At 42.3% G+C, this 18,900-nt stretch overlaps 1 protein-coding gene across 10 annotated transcripts in view; it reads left to right on the top strand.

Annotated features, from left to right (window-relative positions):
* pde4ca (phosphodiesterase 4C, cAMP-specific a) overlaps positions 1-18,900 on the top strand; it is a 74,573-nt gene that overhangs the window by 28,709 nt on the left and 26,964 nt on the right. For 2 of the 10 annotated variants that reach the window (XM_084057723.1, XM_084057724.1), the window contains exon 2: positions 16,837-17,084. The exons of 5 other annotated variants lie outside the window; for them this stretch is intronic. Coding sequence is in view for 1 of the 5 variants with exons in the window: in XM_084057721.1 (XP_083913847.1) it covers positions 1,474-1,667 (194 nt within the window). In the remaining 4 variants the exon portion in view is untranslated. Of the gene's footprint in view, positions 1-758; positions 1,668-16,836; positions 17,085-18,900 lie in introns of those variants that run through there. 3 more of the 10 variants (XM_084057716.1, XM_084057722.1, XM_084057721.1) reach the window with 3 other exon arrangements.

Genomic DNA, 18,900 nt, shown 5'->3' with positions numbered 1-18,900 from the left:
GATACAAGGTTTCTGCATCTATGTGAGCATATTATGTTTCTGCCTATAGGCGCCAATTGATTTGTGTGTGTGTGTGTGTGTGTGTGTGTGTGTGTGTGTGTGTGTGTGTGTGTGTGTGTGTGTGTGTGTGTGTGTGTGTGTGTGCGTGCGCCCGCTGCTCTGTTTCACACATGCATGCCTGGAAGCACTTGCTTTTACGTGTGTGTGTGCGTGTGTGTTTCCTGTCCCTTGTGGTGGGAGGGTAGGAAGGGGTTAAACTATGTCAAGCTTCCAGTGAAGGCAGGAACCATGCTGGCTCAGACTCCGCCCCCTTTCTCAGCTCTGACCTCACTCTGAAACTCGCTCCCTGTCTAGCAAGCACACACGCATGCACGCACACACACACACACACACACACACACACACACACACACACACACACACACACACACACACACACACACACACACACACACACACACACACACACACACACACACACACACACACACACACACACACACACACACACACTGTATCTGTCCTGCACACTTGCTCAGTCACAAGCTCTCCCACACTCACACACACACACTCTCTCTCACATGCACACACAAACACACACATGCACGCGCGCGCACACACACACACACACACACACACACACACTCTCTCACATGCACACACAAACACACACATGCACGCGCGCACACACACACACACACACACACTGTGGGGCTCTCACCCAAACGGATGGTAGAGTGACAGGCTCGAGTGTGGAAGCAGCATTGCTCAGGGAAAGCGGAGCGTTCTGTTTGCTGTGGAACTGAGGTGCAGCTGCTTAGTAGAGAGGAGAGAGCTAGTAGAGAGAGAGAGAGAGAGAGAGGAAGCAAGACAAGAAGCGAAAGAAAGTGATATACGCATAGAGAGAGAGAGAGAGAGTGGGGGTAAGAGAGAGAGAGTCACACACAGAGGAAGAGAGACAGATAGAAACAGAGAAGGGGGAAGCAGGCAGCCGTGGCGTGCTGCGCTGCATTTAGACTTGAGTCGCACGTTGTGACTGATGAACGGAGCGCCGCTCACAGTGAAAAGGAGTGTTTTCTGTGGCTGCACTGGAAGACAAAAGAACCCGACAGGACAAACAAGAACAGGAGCTCTGTGAGACCATACACAGGAGCAGGGGTAGTCTGTGTGACCTGTGGGGTCTGAACCCATTCAGCAGGAATCAGTCCAGGTGCATCTTTTAATAATCCCTCCCCGCCCCGAACCGAGGACCACGTTGCGATATAAATCTGAACCCTTGTAGAGGAATGCAATTCCCCCCCGAGACAGTTTTCTCCCTCAAAGCGACAGCAGATCACCATGGACAGCGCCGCCACAGTCACCATCACCGTTGGTCCTCCTCGGAAGCCAGCCGTCCTGAAGCGCTGACCGGCCACCGTGGAAGGGAATGAGAACTCCTGGGGAGCCTGACAGAGCCGAGCCGCTCCAGCGTGGATGACAGCGGCCCCTGACCTGAAGATAAAGAGAGAGAGAGAGAGAGAGAGAGAGAGACAAGGAAAAATGAGTGTGCCAACAAACTGTGGATACTATTTCTCGGTGGAACGCAGCATCAGCGTACGGCCTGCCAACATATGGGGCTCTCCATGTGCCGTCAACAGCCCCATTGACATCATAGAGAAACGCAGGCGGTAATTACGTGCTCCTTTCTCTCACTTTATTTCTTCTGTACATGCCTTACATATCAATTTGTACACTTTAACTCTGTATTGTATAATACACTACAGACTACACAGACAGATCATGGTGCATTCAGATTGGATGTTTAGACCAGTGGTTCTCAAACATTTGTATTTGGCCACGGATCTGAAAAGATTTTGTACCAGAGATCCCCATAAGATTTGTGTCCAATTTTCAAAAAAAATGTTTTTCTTCAAAATAAAAAAAAGACCAAAAAAAACTTTTAAAAACGGATCTACAAGCTCACAACGTGTTGCTTCACACCACGTTGTGATCCTGTTGATCAGCTATTTTCAAATAGCTGAAGTATAAAATAAGGTTAAAGTGGTTAGACTTTTCTTTTTGCTGGGGACCCCATGGAACCCCCTCAAGGACACTTGGGGGTCCCCAGACCCCACGTCTGAGAACCACTGGTTTAGACAGTGCATGGTTTAGTTGTGAGGGAACAGTGATAATGGCATTTAGGTTCAAGGTTCTGGAATTGAACTTCAATTCCAGTCTGTTCTGAAGTACTCAGTATGGCTAACTTACGTAATTTCAATTGTCTGGTCTTAAGGATGGTTAATAGTCAAAATAGGCTGGCTAAAAAGGAATATCCTCTCTTCATTTGTTCTGACCGCATATGACCTTGGCAGTGTATTTCACCGGCTATCAAATATTATTTCCAATGCATTCTTTCGTCCGTATTGCTTGTTTTGGGTTCACATCATCATTTGTCAAAATGTTTTCCTATTAGATTTCTTCTTGACCTGCTGCACTCTCCTCTTTTGTTGAAGCGTGGGCACTGGTCCAACTATTCTAGTGTTTGTGACGATCTGACAGCCACAAAAGGCCCGTTCATTTCATCAGAGTGCTCATAATGAACAAACACTTAATGAGAAAACGCACACAAGAAATGTTCTGCAGCGAGAAGTGTCGCAACAGTGAAAGTCTTTACAGCAAAGAAAAGTGAAACATGTGTGAAGAGAGTGGTGAAAAGAACAGTCCTCTGTAAACGTGATGTTTTGACATGGTTACAAAGTGATAACTGATGTCAAGGCACTGCAGGGATTCAAAACAGAGCAATTGTCTTGCCGATGACACTGAGGTGACAAGGTTGTGTACACTGTACTAGCTCTGATAATAAGATGATAATACTCTATTAAGGTTCATTATGCAGATGATAATAACTTATGCCAATGTTTTTTTCCAAGACAGATTAGATCCAAATCGGAAAGAACAGTGTGGTTTCTTATTTTCTAACCTTGGTTTTTCATTTTTACGCCTTCTAAATCCTGACCTAAGTTTTCTGAAAAACTTCAAATATTCATTCAAACATATACAAATATTTATGTTGTACTGTACACTGTATACTGTACATAGCGCACATACGCACGCACGCACACACAGGCATATAATACAGTCACCCATGCATATAGCACAGTAATACACTAAGAGAATAATATAAACTGTAGGCTTATTGCATAATATACAGTTACACACAAACACATGCACGCACGCACGCACGCACGCACGCACACACACGCAATACATATCATATCCATATGCCAAAAAGCTTTACTGCTACTGTCCTCCAGATTCTTCTCACAGGAAAAAGTCCCCAGATGGTTTTCCTCGGTCACATATAAACCGCATTATCAGCAGGGACGCTTTAAGGGACTGATTGGGAGATAAAGCATTATTTACATTAAGATCCTATGTCCTCTTTCTCAGCCATGGGCTATGTTTATCAGATAGACCACTATGGGGGAGATTGGAGGGCCAGAGTATCATTGCTTTTTGATTATATTTAGGCAAAGGAGGAAATTCCTTTTGTTCCTTGAGCCATGTTTTTCTCTTCTTCCCTGTTCTCAGACCGTAACAATTCTGTGTAAAAGCCATGAAAAAAACGAAGCAATTGCGACTTGATTGATTGATTACCTACTGCAGTTTAGCTTGATTAAAATCAGTTATTAACCACATTAACCCTGGCGCCCCTATTTTGAGAACAGTTTCAAAACAAAGCTCACATCATAGATTGGCTATTTCCGCTATTTGTCGCATGAATAAATATACAGGGCTTATGTGGTTAAGTAATTAATTGAGGCAAAATGTGGTCTATTGTATTTCAAGTCTTCTCATGGAGAGCAGCTTGTGCAGTAGCTGTATTTCACAGACACACTGATTTATATACGGTAGGTTATAGTGATTGAAATATAACAAACCTGCAAGCAGGTCTATTTTTCCAATATGGACTAGTGCAAAAATGTCCTCCTTATAGACTGAATTAGGAGTCTAACGCTGAAAATGTGGAAATATCGGGGAAACTAAAGCTGTCAAGCGAAGAGTCTTCCACCCTTGGCTGCGGTGTGCGTATACGTAACTATCCCGGTGTGAAGAACAATGGTTGAGGCAAACACAGTAGCCTAATGGTCCCTTGGAGGGTAGTTACAGCACCAGGGAGACATGCAGGGAGTAGCTTTTATTTAGGTCACTGTATCACGTCCCAGGGTGCACCAGGAGGAATGGTGACAGAATACCAGGAGCTGTTAAGAGTTAGGAGGCTCACAAATAAGGGCACAGAGGGGAGCTGAGAGGGGCAGAGCCCGGTAAATGCTTTCTGAGTTACATTTTCTACTTAACCTTTATTTTGCTTTATTTATTATTTTCTGTATCTATTAATTTAATTGAAAAAAAAAAAGATTCTTGGGGGATTTATATGAGTATCAATATCTGCAGTATATGCAGATCAGATTTTATTAAAGTAAATGTTTAGATATAAAGAGAGAAATAGTCAGAGTTCGATTTGTATATTTTGCCCTATATACTTAATCTGCAGACAGTCTACATTTCACAGAAGGAAATGCATGTACATATTTAATTCTGACCAGAAGCAGGTACAACACATACAGTATCCCCATCTGTGATATAAAAAAGGACTGACCAGAGGGGCGATATCAAAAGTAGAGGCATGGATATATACCCCCAGCAAATGGAACCCTGGACACGCTGTATGAGAATGTTAGCAGTGCATTAATGAAGGAGTGGTCCACATAATGGATCGATGGAGGGGTCACCTGGAGTTGCATAATGTTTAAACAATGTGACCCCTCCTGACCTGCAGTTCCTGGTGTGGAATCTGTTAAGGCTACTGAAATGGACCCTCCCTTTACATTGAAAGTCTCTCTCTCTCTCTCTCTCTCTCTCTCTCTCTCTCTCTCTCTCTCTCTCTCTCTCTCTCAAGGCTCAGTCAGGTCTCCCTACCATCAGAGCTGGTTAAAGTGGCAACTGGGGAGACCCGAGTGGGTCAGTGAGTCTCTCATATATTATGTGCATGGGCGCATCTCACACACACACACACACACACACACACACACACACACACACACACACACACACACACACACACACACACACACACACACACACACACACACACACACACACACACACACACACACACACACACACACACACACACAGACACACCAGGCCTTGGAGAGGGAGAGGCTTATTAGGGTGTGGGAGATGGCAATGTAAGGGGAGGAAGATGCAAATGAGCAGCTTGACGTCACCACACCAACGGCCATGGAAGTCTTGTACGTCCCTCATGTATGATTTAAAGGCTAACTGCATATGAAGCAGACCTAGACACCGATACCCCCTTTTCTGCCGGTGGATATTCATGGCGAGGGCATGCACGTCATGCATTTACGTGCACTGTGAGTTATGGATGAGCACAACACGTACCACACAAATAGAGGTGTTGGGTACATCTGCTCCCCTACAGTACACAGTGAAATCCTCGGTGTTGAGTGAACAAATGGAACCAAGTGGACCTGTAAGGGTGCATTTGGTTCCATTTGTTTGTTCACTCTCTGAGTTACAAATGGGATAAATCAGTACTGAGGGTTTTACTGTGTACTGTGCATACCATGTTTCACTTCTATTTTGTTCTCTCGTTTTCCTTCTGGAGGACCGGCGGTTGTTTATTTAGCCTATCCAAGGTTGTTGAGTTCGCCTATGAACTTTAACCAGGGGCTGCAGAGGTAGCACCTGTTTTCCTTAAAAGATGACGGATAACAAGGATTCCTGCTGGATTCCTGGGAGAATTACAGCTTTATTGGCTTTCATGTTTCGCCCTGCGCTCATTTATCTCTCAGAGCCAGTGTATGAATCCTTAAATTAGGTTTTGGGCCGTGAGCCAGCAAGTTTTGTTTGATTCTAAAGTCAGACATCATGACATGATTCCTTTCTTTTTTTTCTCCATGAATATATTTTGTCAGCATTTTCAGGCTTCAGGCAACGATTGATTGAATTACAAAGGTATGTGTTCTGTGTTTAAGGAAGCGTACCAGGATCCAACTTCATACATTATCCTCTTCTGCCAAAGTCGAATTCAAATGCAGGCTAATCAGCTAAATTAATTGTTGCTTGCCACTTCCTCTGTTCTTTCTATAGTCCATGTAAAGCCTGCTGTCTGTCCGCAGAGCAGACCAATTGATCTAATTTCCCCCCACCACTGTCTGCAGAAGGCCAAGTATGAAATGAAGTGCCAATGACATTAAGCATCGTGAACATTGCAGCAGCTGGGAAAGAAATGGAAAAATCCAAAGGATTATTTCTAAATGAGACATTGACAGAAACATTCGAGTATAAGCTTTGTGTGGCAGCGCAGTGTTGCAAAGCGAGGGAGAGAGGTTGATTTATGCGTGGTGTAATTGAATGTGATTTAAGGGTCTTAGACAGCCGACAGTTTTGGCGGGTCGGATGGGAGTGAGGTAATTGAGGTTGAGCTTGAGAATTGCATTTCCTGGAAACGCAACACTGCTGCTGAACCTCCTGTGTTCACCTTAACCTGGGAGGACAGGAGGGGAAAAATAGCGATCCCCATCTGCTTGATTTATCAAAATCGCAGTGTGTGTGAATCTTGGACGCGCTTGGGTATTTAAGTCGCCAAAACCTGTCAGGAAGGCTTTTGGATTTTAATTTGTTTTCTTCCTTTTCCCTCTCCTACAAGATACGTTTTTAGACCGAAGTATAATCGTCAAAATAGTTATACAACACTTGTGCCAAGGGTTGATGTTTACCGAGCTGTTACCGGGTCAAAGGAGTCTCACAGTCACCGAAATGAGCCCTATCCCTCAAACTCATTACAGCAAACACCTCATTTGCAGTAAATGATTTAGTCATCCCGTGCCATCCAGCGAACATAACTCAGACCGCTGCTGACGAGACAGGGGTGTGGTGGTGGGGTGGGGGGGTCATCATAATAAATGTGTCTGGAAACATTTTTAAATCAGTCCCTGAGTGACTTTTAATGGTGGTTTGGGCCACTGGGAGCATGGAGGACCCTCCTTTATCTAGTGCACAGACAAGAGGAAGTGGTCCCCCCGGTGTATGGTTGCAGGCCTGACTGACACACACACACACACACACACACACACACACACACACACACACACACACACACACACACACACACACACACTGTACTTCTAATTCTTGAGTACATGCACTAGTAACCTCTAATCCTCTCCACTACAGGCCTAACCTTAACTGAAGTCTAATTCTCATCCTAACCCTAAACCCTAAAAGTCTCAACCCCTGAAACACCCTGTTTTAACATCAGGACCAGCAAAATGTCCTCACATTCCGTGATATTTCATCATTCTGGACTTGTGCACGCACGCACGCACGCACGCACGCACGCACGCACGCACGCACGCACGCACGCACGCACGCACATTGGTAGAACTATACTTTTGAGGAGATCAACATTTTAAAACTCTAGAAAACATTTCTCCAGGAAATATTGTCCTAACAAAGTCTGTTTAAAAAATTGTGCGCTGAGGACATTTGGCCCTCACACGTATAGTAATAAAAGTACACACACACGCACGCGCGCGCGCGCACACACACACACACACACACACACACGCACACGCACACGTGATATAGTGTTGGGTCATTTGTCAGTGTAAGTTCTTTGGCCCAGGGTTGTGTCATGGCGAGGCAGCTCCAGTTGAATGGATGCTTCACTAATACTCAATGACTTCACAGTCCAACGAGCACAATTCCAGCCACAAGATCATGGGAATTCTTTTCTGGATCAACTAACAGAAACTGTGCGGCTGGCTGCTTAGGAGTGTGATGGACTGCCTCGAATCCTCCATGAGTTTGAACTGAACTATTATAAGTTATTATATTTATATTCATATAAGCCTAGATAGACATGTGATATCATGTCAAGCGGTCTAAAGCAGTGGTTCTCTTTTTTATTTTAATATATACCCCCTTTCTGAATCCAAGTAACCCCTTTACTCTACAACATTTTTGTTAGAATCAAAAGTAATCAGACATCAAAAGTTCTTATGTTCAAAATATCAAAGAAAAATGTACCAGTGTTCCATTCTACCATTCTAGGACAACAAGACCATAGGACAAACCAACTTTGTCGTATAAACTGCAATGGTGTGTGCAGGAAAATATGAATAAATATGTGAATATGATATGCAATATAGAGAACACCAGGATTGTGAAGGAAACTAAATAATGTTTGTAGGCTAAGAATCAAAGTGTCAAAACTGTATATCCATGATGGCCTTGAAATCCCTTACAATGACATAAACATGAATGTAACAGCCCTTATCGTGCCACAGACATGCATGCACAAAATCTTAAAGGAGAATTCCGGCCTACGTTTTTCTTACCTTTTACATGATGCTATGATATCCTAGGACGAGTGGTACAGTAGAAAAATGTCATAACTCCATCCCGGAACCTCCGCAGCTAAAAACCTGTGCCCGGGACTTGCTCTAAATCGCGTATTTTAATAGCTTCTCACCGGAAGTCTCACTAAAGTGAGACGACCGCTGGGGCGCATTCAAGACAATCACGTTGCATAGTGTTCTGTCACTATGAATGTCAGATCTAAAAAAATAATAAAAAAAAAAACTATTAAAATACGCGATTTAGAGCAAGTCCCATTAGATAGGCGTGGGTTTTTAGCTGCGGCGGACCCAGGATGGAGTTATGACATTTTTCTACTGTACCACTCGTCCTAGGATGTCATAAAAGGTAAGAAAAACGTCCGGAGGAATTCTCCTTTAAGCTATAGTCAATATAAGTACTTATAAGTCGCTAATGCAGAGTAAAATCCTCTTATCCATTTAATATACAAATGTATCCAAATTGACTAGTGTGGGTCCATTTGGTTACATTTGTACATTCTCAGAGTTAAATTTACAGTACAGTAAGTTATACTGTCTAAGATTCATTTTAGTAGACACCTCTCGTAGCTCCATTGTTTTTATAGCGTTCATCTATAAGGAAGTACCGCTCAATAAGGAATGCTGCAGGGTCTTAGCGCCCAATGAAATTTTGCCAGAAATTGTATTTATTAACGCTAAAATATGTACATACGTAAATACATTTCCGGTGCCCACATCATTTTGCCGTGTACAGTATGTCGGGGGCAGACACTCGTGATGATATAGTAGTGTTTAATAGTGTTGTCAAAAACACATTTACAGTATGGAATGGTTAACGTGAAAATATACCAATGAAAGATTATAACGGAAATAACATTTGTTTCATTGAAAAAGTTACACAGTAACTGGTCAATGGTCTCGGTCTGGTCTTTTCTCCCTTCATCCTGGTTGTGTTCCAACTAAAAACAATTCACTGACAAATGTTGTGAACTTTCCTTCTCTCCCTTCTCCTGTTCTCTTGGCCTGGTCTCGTCACGTCTCCCTTCTCCTCTCACCTCCAGAGCCCAGTCCCCTTCTTCTCTTCTCACTTCTTCTGTTTTCTTTCTGCTGCTATGTGATACAGCAGAATAACACAGAGGAGAGGCCTCTGTGTGGACGTGCATGCGTGCGTGTGTGCGTGTGTGCGTGCGTGTGTGTGTGTGTGTGTGTGTGTGTGTGTGTGTGTGTGTGTGTCTGTGCAGTGTATATGAACACACACATGCATGATGTGTGTGTGCACACACAGCGCACACAGCGCACACACACACACACACACACACACACACACACACACACACACACACACACACACACACACACACACACACACACACACACACACACACACACACACACACACACACACACACACACTCACACACACACACACACACACACACACACACACACACACACACACACACACACACACACACACACACACACACACGCATATCCACATGTGTGTCCAGCTCCAGCATGGAAAGACGGATGCGGCCCATTTGCTGTGTTTGTAGTGAAAAGAGGACTCTGATGAATTATGTTCCTCTGGATGTCCAGCTCACTCAGGTTTATTGCAAGGACCAGTAGTTGAACTCTAAACCTGAAGTATTCCATAACCCAATGGACATTTGTACTGCCTGTGTGGAGACACAAAGCATTCGTACACTTAAACCACACAAACCTTGCGTCCGTACTCTGGGGGTTATTTTTGGCTGTAGAGATTTGGTGTAGGGACAAACTGGAGCGGTGCTAATATAGAGTCCTGGGGGACCCTGCTCAATTACGTATTGGGTTTACAGTAAATGGTTAATGGATTTGTATTTTCAGTGGGTGTTTTATGGTTTTAAATTTTGCGTCCAATTTGAGGTGTACTGTATTGTCACATGTATGTCACATTATGGTCTTGATCTTACAACGGAGAATGTACATCATGTAGGATGTCAGTCTGTATAGTACATGCTTGTTTAACAGCCTCAAAGATGATTCAATCTTCTCTTCCACAGAACAATCAGTAGCACATGAATGATTATTTACATGGGGATCTCAGTTGCCCAAGACACTGATTTATGAAGCCTGCTAGTGGACCTAGGATTTTTAAAACATTTTCAAATAGTTCAACTAGCTGATCTACATCGACACGTTGTGAGCTTGTAGATTGGCTAGTTGAACTATTTGAAAATGTTTTTAAAAATAAAAAAAAATTGCAAAGAAGTTTAGGGATAATGGGTAAGGCACTGGCGAAAATAGGGCCCTGAGGATTTTACTGGGTACAGTACAACAAAAAATAAAGAAAAACTGCAAAGACACTCCACTCCATACGGGTACATGTTTACACTTTAAATTGACACTTGTGCAGTGCAGGAGTTTGATTCATTTTCAGTTGTCTTCCATTATTTTGAGGCTTGGCTAATGAATAATGCATAAAACAATGCATGAAATGACCAATCAAAGCTTTGCAGTAGTCTACGATGAATAAATGGATGAATTAATTAATTAATTTAGATTTTCATATCTTGTCTTACGGAATTATAAGACACCAAAAACATGATTGTACAACTTAAACGGAAGTCTCGCTAGACGAGATTGAAATCTCGAGATTTCAATCTCGTCTAGCGAGACTTCAGTTTTTTTGTTTTTTTTTGCATAGTGTTCTGTCACTATAGACCACCGAAGTCTGACGTAATTTACACATCCTTGGCTTGTCTACCTGGTCCGCGGTTTTCCACCCCCATTCTGAATCCCATAGACGTCTTTAATATCGCGTCAAATAAGAACTGCGTTCCAAAAATAAACAAATGACCCCGGCGGTTTGACTCTTATGGATATGAAGCATCAACTGACGGTGAGAAAACGATAATGTTACTTCCGCCGAATTAGTTACATTTTCGCCAGAAACAGACTGTATCAAATATAAGTGACTGACTATCATAAACGATACAGAACCTCCTCCCTGACAATATCGCCGAGACAGTTTGTTTATTTTTGGAGCACAATTCTTATATGAGACGATTCTAAGATGACCCAATGTTATTCTCCATAGAGAAATTACTTTACGAACCTGGGGATGAACGAGTGACGTCAGGACTTCGGTGGTCTATGAACGTCAGATCTAAAAAAATAAAAATAAAAAAAAGCTATTAAAATACGCGATCTAACGCAAGGCCTATTGGCGCACGTTTTAAGCTAGATATCATAATATCATAGAAAAGGAAAGAAAACATGTGGTCCAAAATTCCCCTTTAAGCTCCTAATAACTGAAAGCTGCTCGATAGCCACAATTTACGCAAACAAAACATTTTAACAATTATTTGTTATACAATAGCCAAAATAAATATTTCACATATATATCACTCGTTGTTTGCTACATTTTCTGTACTGGAAAAGTAGCAGCGATACATGGCAGTCTTTGAAATATTTTTTAAAACCACAAGTTCATGTATAACAATTTGTAGTCATTATTTTATATTTGTCAGTGTACTCTGTGGAGATTAAATGTAAGAAGACACTGTCTCTTTGGTGAAACAAATCTTTCAATTATGAATTTTGGGAGGATGGTGTGAGAAAAATGCACCACAATCCTCCCTTGCTGGACTCAAACCAATTAACCACTGGACAGTAGATATGAATCAGTAATAAATTCTACAATCTTGATTGTCTATGCTGTATTTATGTCCATTTATATTTATCAAGCTTGTGTGCACATTCCCTCCCTTGTGGTGTATTAGTGTAAATATTGTTCCTGTATTATGCTTATATTTTGCATATTTTTTCTGTAAATATTGTTCTTTTAGCACTAGATCTATAGCTTCCTGTGAGTGGAAACCGCCCTGTTCCCTTATTTACCATTATATATTGTACAGGCAAGTACTTTAGTACTTTAACTCAAGTACAAATGCAACAGAGCAACTTTCAATTGTAGTTGAGTAGTATTTGACCAGGAGGAGTATAGACCTATACTTTGACTCAAGCATTGCGGTTGAGTACTTTGTCCACCACTGAAGCATGACAGTAAAAGTGGTTGTGAGGGCTCGGTCCCTGTGCTGGGGGACATGCAGGCCAGGACAGTGTGTGATGCTGGAATCTGCTTGTGTTCCAATGGAAAGATCTGAGAAAGAGCCTGGTGCTCTGAGACAGTGATTACAGCAATCAGAGAGGGAACACTGAGACACGCCACTGAGATGCATAATGAGCCTACCATATGTACACACACACACACACACACACACACACACACACACACACACACACACACACACACACACACACACACACACGTGCACGCTGTATGCATTGCCTATTGTATGGCACCAGTCCAGTTGGTTATGCATCCCAAAACATGACCTGGAACAGGCAACAGATTAACAGTCTGAAACACCATCAGATGTTATCGCCTCCTTGTCTGCTATATGAGCCAGGAGTGTTTTTCAAAGCAGCTTGCATACGTGCGTGCGTGCGTGCGCGCGTGTGTGAGTGCGTGTGTGTGTGTGTGTGTGTTAGGGCTGGTAACTTTCCTCAGAAATGATATTCGAATATTGGCTTAACAATTGGCAGATATTCGAATATATTCGAATTTATTGCTCGGATGCAATAAAACATATATTTTGTTTGTATATATATATATTAATTCATTTTCCTAATCAAATATACTATACATATTTTCCCCATATTCGAGGAATATTAGAAATTCTAATATTAATTTACCAGCCCTAGTGTATGTATGTCAATGTTTGGCATTATACAGTTGCTTGCCTTTTCTGTAAAAAATACAAAACAACAAAAAACTTTCAAACAAAACTATTTTTCACTTTCATAAAATTTTGCCAACTAGGTGAAATGCCTCGGGAGGTGTGTCCTAAAATGTGTCACTGTGTTCAGTGCAGACTTGATTGTAAGTGAAGTTATTTTATGTGTTGCTCACACATCACATTCTTTTAATTATAATTGTTGCGTTGCCTGATTAGGAACAATGGACACTCATTTTATGTACCATCATTACTCATCTCAAATGTATTTACAGAAGATATATACAAAATAATGTTTATCAATGACCCCTTGTTGTGCAGTCATTTATACATTATACATGATTTATTTAATCAGTTTTTGCTTTATTTAGTTAGGATAGCTGAGAGGCAGAAAACGAAGGGCAAAAATAGGGAGAAGGACATAGGTCTCCAGACGGCATCGAACCAGGGAACATTGTGATTCTGTGATCGCTGCAATATCCAGTCAATTACCTCCCAAATAGTTTGGGTCATTTGGGTCATGGCCTGGCAACAAATGCAACTGCAGTGAGCTGAGACAGCAACACCTGGTAGCGAGAAAAGTCACTGGATCAGATCAGTCAGAGAATCAAATCCAGGGCCTCAGCTCAGTGTTGCAGAAAAGGACTCAGCTGTGTCCCTAGTGAGGGATTAGTGCTCGATGGGATGTGATGGGTTCAGAATGGAGATAGAGTTATTCACAGTTCTATGCTCATGTGCACGAGGAGCAGGCACACATGCACACCCATACAGACCCTCTCCCTCCACCCCATTCAGCCTGTGGACAAAAAGCCCATGCCAAAGGAAGGGCAGGACAAACAAACAGCCCCTCCCTGTGAGGGTTCAGAGCCTGCAGCACCATAACACCAGTTCACACACAACCACACATAATACAGAAGTGTTCGTTTCAAATGAGCACTCTCTATTTAGCAGAAAACAACCAGAAATGTCACCTAGCATGTAACCTCTGTATAACTGTTTGTTAAAAACTCTCATTTACATTATGCCATTGACCATGTAAAGGTAACATCCTCGGGTTAGATTCTCGGTTTGAGATTGACGGCTTGTGTCGTGCTGTTTCTCTGCCCTCACTTCCCTGTAATCCTTTCCTGTCCTGTCCCAAGACAGCCCACAGCAATGGGACTTGTAAGGATCAATTTTGTACCCTCTCAGGGTTAAAGTGACACAATTTTGGAGTGCAGCAATGCCACAAACCACAAATTAAAACTGTATCTGTAACTTGATGGAACTTTGCCAAATATGTCACACCACTGATTTGCTGCCTCTAGAATTGACTTTGTGTCTCTGTGTTGAGGTACTGGCCATTGGATGCTACCTCTATTTCTATCTTTACGGTTTTGAATGTATAAGCACCCTTTTGTTTCTGTTGGATTTATTATTATTATTCCACTACCTTTTGCAGTTCTGGCTTAACCGTGCAGTCGGTTTTTAAAGCAATATGGAAGAGGGTCATGAAAAACTACAGAGAAATGAAACTCACAACCATTGGCCAAAGGGTGGCGCTATAGCATGAATATTGTAGAGGGCATGGCTTCATAAAAAAGCAGCTGTGCATGGGCTCCATTCTCTCAATGGCAGTTCTGGGGTTGCAGTAGCTCGGTGTGTACTAGAGTGTATACCTGTCAGTCATAAAGTTGCCGGTTTGAACCACAAATTGTCCAGGCTTAATTTAAATTGCTGCACCGAAACCATCACTTTATTAATTCATTCATTTCAACTTTTTAAAGACAACATGAAATTGCGTTTTGACAGTATTTATTTTGAATTTTGTGTATGTCATAGCGAAACAGGGGCATGGCACATGACCGAAGGCAAAGGTGTATGCTTTTCAGCACACTTAAACAGGGCTGTTGTAGCTGAATGGGTAGAGAGGATGCCTGGGAAATAGACGGTCACAGGTTCCATTCCAGGCCCTGGCTGGTATGTAGATGAAGCACATACATTGGCAACAAGAGTTTGAAATCTGCCATAAGCAACATAATAAAGACATGCATTTTAATATCCACAATCCCTCAGTACTCTGTTCAGCTGTTTCCAAAGCTCACTTGTTAATTACATGGTCTTCTTTCTCTCAAGTTCAGTCTATTATGTTTCTATGGCTTATTGTGCATATTGCATGTCATTTGTTGCATTTTGCATATTGCATTGCTTGGCCCCAATATTAGCAGCTACAGTATATATTTGTTTTGTTTTGTTTTTGACTTCATGTTTTCAATTTCAATTAGTTCTAATTAGTTTTAAAGTGGGTTTGCTAGTTTAGTTTTAATTTGGTGAAAAGGCATAGTTTTAGTTTAGTTTTTATTTGTTTTAGTGTGAGTTTTATGTGGTGGAATATGGGGTTGTCAGGGGCAACAGTTTTTTTCTATTTCTTTAGGAAATGTTGAATACTGACAAAGACTCAAATTAAGTACATTTTCTCTATGATTTTAGTTACAGTTTCAGTTTGTTTTGTTATTTATTTCAGTTTACTAATATGTTTTTTGTTTTCTTTTTTTCAATTCTAGTTTTCGTTATTTCACAAGTTCTTACCTATAATAACCCTGTTACAGGCTAATGTAACATCCTTCCAAGCAGCAGCTCTTGCTGGCTGCAACCCGTTGCTTGAGGAGTCATGCAGACGTAGCAATGTTTCAAACGGTTTGAGACAAGCGCTTCTCTCTCTCTTGCCCAGCATTGACTAGAGCGCTTAACATTAAAACCACAGTGAAAATAATTTTAAATGTCCACTATTTTGCTGTGTCTGCTTAGCATTCACCTACAGGAGATGTGCAGCCATAGTAATGGTATTTAATATATGTTATTGTATAACGTGTACGGGCAGTTCCCATCAAACTTACAATGTGTACAGTAATGCTACAGAAATCTGATAACACTTGTAATCACGAAACAAGACCTATCTGCTGTGTGCGTAATACCTTCTGTTGTCCTTCCACCAAATGTTTTTTCAGTGAAAAGCATAGCCGGTTTTGCAGGTCTGCTTTGCTGTAACTAATTCTACGTAACTAATTCTACCCTAGGCTGTGTGTCAGCGATGGCCACCATATGATGAATGACAGCTCAGATGACAGCTTGCCCTGGTTTACAGGCCTCTCTCTCTCTCTCTCTCTCTCGCTCTCTCTCTCTCTCTCTCGTCTGTATGTTTTCCTTTGTCTCTCTATCTCTCATGTTCCTTTTAATCCCGTTCTCTACTTTCTTCTGTTTCTCCGGAGGTCTCGATCTCTCTTATTCCCATTTTATTTTGACTGTTTATTTCTCTCTCTCTCTCTCCCTCCCTCTCTCACTCTCTCTCTTTCTCTCTGTCGCTCTCTCTCTCCCTCTCTCTCTTTCTCTCTTTCTCTCTGTCTCTGTCTGTGTGTCTCTCTTTCTCGCTTTCTCTCTGTCTCTCTCTGTGTGTCTCTCTCTCTCTCTCTCTCTCTCTCTCTCTCTCTCTCTCCCTCTCTCTCTCTCCCTCTCTCTCTCTCTCTCTCTCTCTCTCTCTCTCTCTCTCTCTCTCTATCTCTCTCTCTCTCTCTCTCTCTCTCTCTCTCTCTCTCTCTCTCTCTCTCCCTCTCTCTCTCTCTCTCTCTCTCTCTCTCTCTCTCTCTCTCTCTCTCTCCCTCTCTCAGTCCTGTGGTGGCAGTATGCTGATGCTGCCCAGATGGGATTGACGTAACTGTGACTGGGCGCTGACGCAGTCGGGGTGTCAGGTCTCAGGGCCACTGACAGGTTACCATCAATCAAGTGTCTCAGCAGCCAGCTGTCTGAATAGCACGCTGTAACACACCTCTCCCATGATCTTTCACTGGAAGGCTCTCCGACGCCCAGGAATGTTGGCTATATAGTAGCGTTTCAGGATTGAGGTGGAGCCAGACGTGTGTGTGTGTGTGTGTGTGTGTGTGTGTGTGTGTGTGTAATATGTGAGCGCTGTCGTGTCATTGTTTGGACCAAAATTGTCCTCGTGGGGATAGTAGAGATGAGGGAAATCGTCTGGGGGCTATTTTAGGGCCACGGCGCTGAGGTTTTGGTGAAGGTTCGAATCACGTTCGTGTAAGAATGAAGCATGTAGTGGGAAGGGTAGGGGAAGTTAATCAATCGAAATCAGTGGAAAGTCCTCACAGGTAGAGTAATGAAAGTGTGTGTGTGTGTGTGTGTGTGTGTGTGTGTGTGTGTGTGTGTGTGTGTGTGTGTGTGTGTGTGTGTGAAGGTGTGTGTGTGTGTGTGTGTGTGTGTGTGTGTGTGTGTGTGTGTGTGTGTGTGTGTGTGTGTGTGTGTGTGTGTGTGTGTGTGTGTGTGTATGCGGTGCACGTGCGTGCATGCATGTGCGTGTACATAATGTACTGTAAGTAGATTTTATATTTAGTCCAGTGCATGTTTTTAAAAATAGTACTAGAGGAAGTAGCGGTTTAACATAGTCTGTTGAAGTGAATAATCTCATAATGGACATGAACAATTATGTGACCAAGTCCCACAGGAAACAAAATGTGTTTTAGCTGCATTCTGGCTGTGGTGTGGTTTTGTTCTAACTTCTTGCTTGATCAGTATTGTGTCTCTACATGTACACATAAGATATATTGTAAGTTAGCTATCATTCTGCTGAGTCCTGTAATTAGCCAGCTCTTGTGATTTCACCCAAGCCCAGTAGAGGGACCCTACGCTACTTGAAGAACTCACACAATAGCCAGCCACTGTAGAGCCCGCATTTCTCACCAGTAGTTTGCTCTTTCTTTCTCTCTCTCTCTCTCTCTCTCATCAAACATGTGTTTACATTGCCAAAGCAAGTGTGAAAATCAAAAAATACTAACTAAGAAAAGTATGTACTATGTTTAAAAGTGAATAAAGAAAAGTGTTAACTGTGCCACATTGTTACTTAAAACAAACTTGCGATTTGCATTTGCTAGTAGAAGTAATAGTATATGTGTGTGTGTGTGTGTGTGTGTGTGTGTGTGTGTGTGTGTGTGTGTGTGTGTGTGTGTGTGTGTGTGCGTGCGTGCGTGCGTGCGTGCGTGCGTGCGTGCGTGCGTGCGTGTGTGTGTATACATTTGTATATATATAAATTGCCTGAACATCACCCTCCCACTCAACATGGTTATTTTAGATTAGACTTCCCTCCTTTCTGCTCTGTTCAATTGTGTCATATGGATGTAGCTGAGGCTGACAGGACAGAGATAGCTACAGGCAGGGAAGCAGAGAGAACATGGGTGTGTGGATGAGGCTGGCTGCTGTGTAAAAAACTGCCAGACAATGGAGAGGGCTTTCTATATAAAAAGCCCAGACATTTACGGCTCTATGGGAGCTTCCTGTCAGGTCCAACTGCCACGCTAAAACTGAACCGTGACCGTTCAACAATCAACAAGCTCACAACGCGTCCCATCGCAATGTGTTTGTGAGCATGTAGATCGGCAATTATTGTTTTTGCACGGGACACCATCGACATACATCGACTAAGTATAACTCACAAAATCTGGCTTTAGATTAGTGGTAACTTGAGAGCCATTGTGAGCTTGTAGATCGACTATTTTCAAAATGTTTGCCTATATATTATTTGACTATTAATTTGGCTAATGTTTGACCAGTTTTTATGGTATAGTTTTTTGATTACTTTTGATGCTTTCCTTTTTCTTTTCCTTCTTTCTTTCTTTTTGAGGTATTAAAAAGGTCTTAAAAGTCCTTAAACTGTCACTTCACTGCCA

The sequence above is a fragment of the Gymnoscopelus microlampas genome, assembly GCF_963454915.1.
Source record: "Gymnoscopelus microlampas genome assembly, chromosome: 5".
NCBI lineage: Eukaryota > Metazoa > Chordata > Actinopteri > Myctophiformes > Myctophidae > Gymnoscopelus > Gymnoscopelus microlampas.
This window is presented reverse-complemented; position numbering and strand designations above follow the sequence as displayed.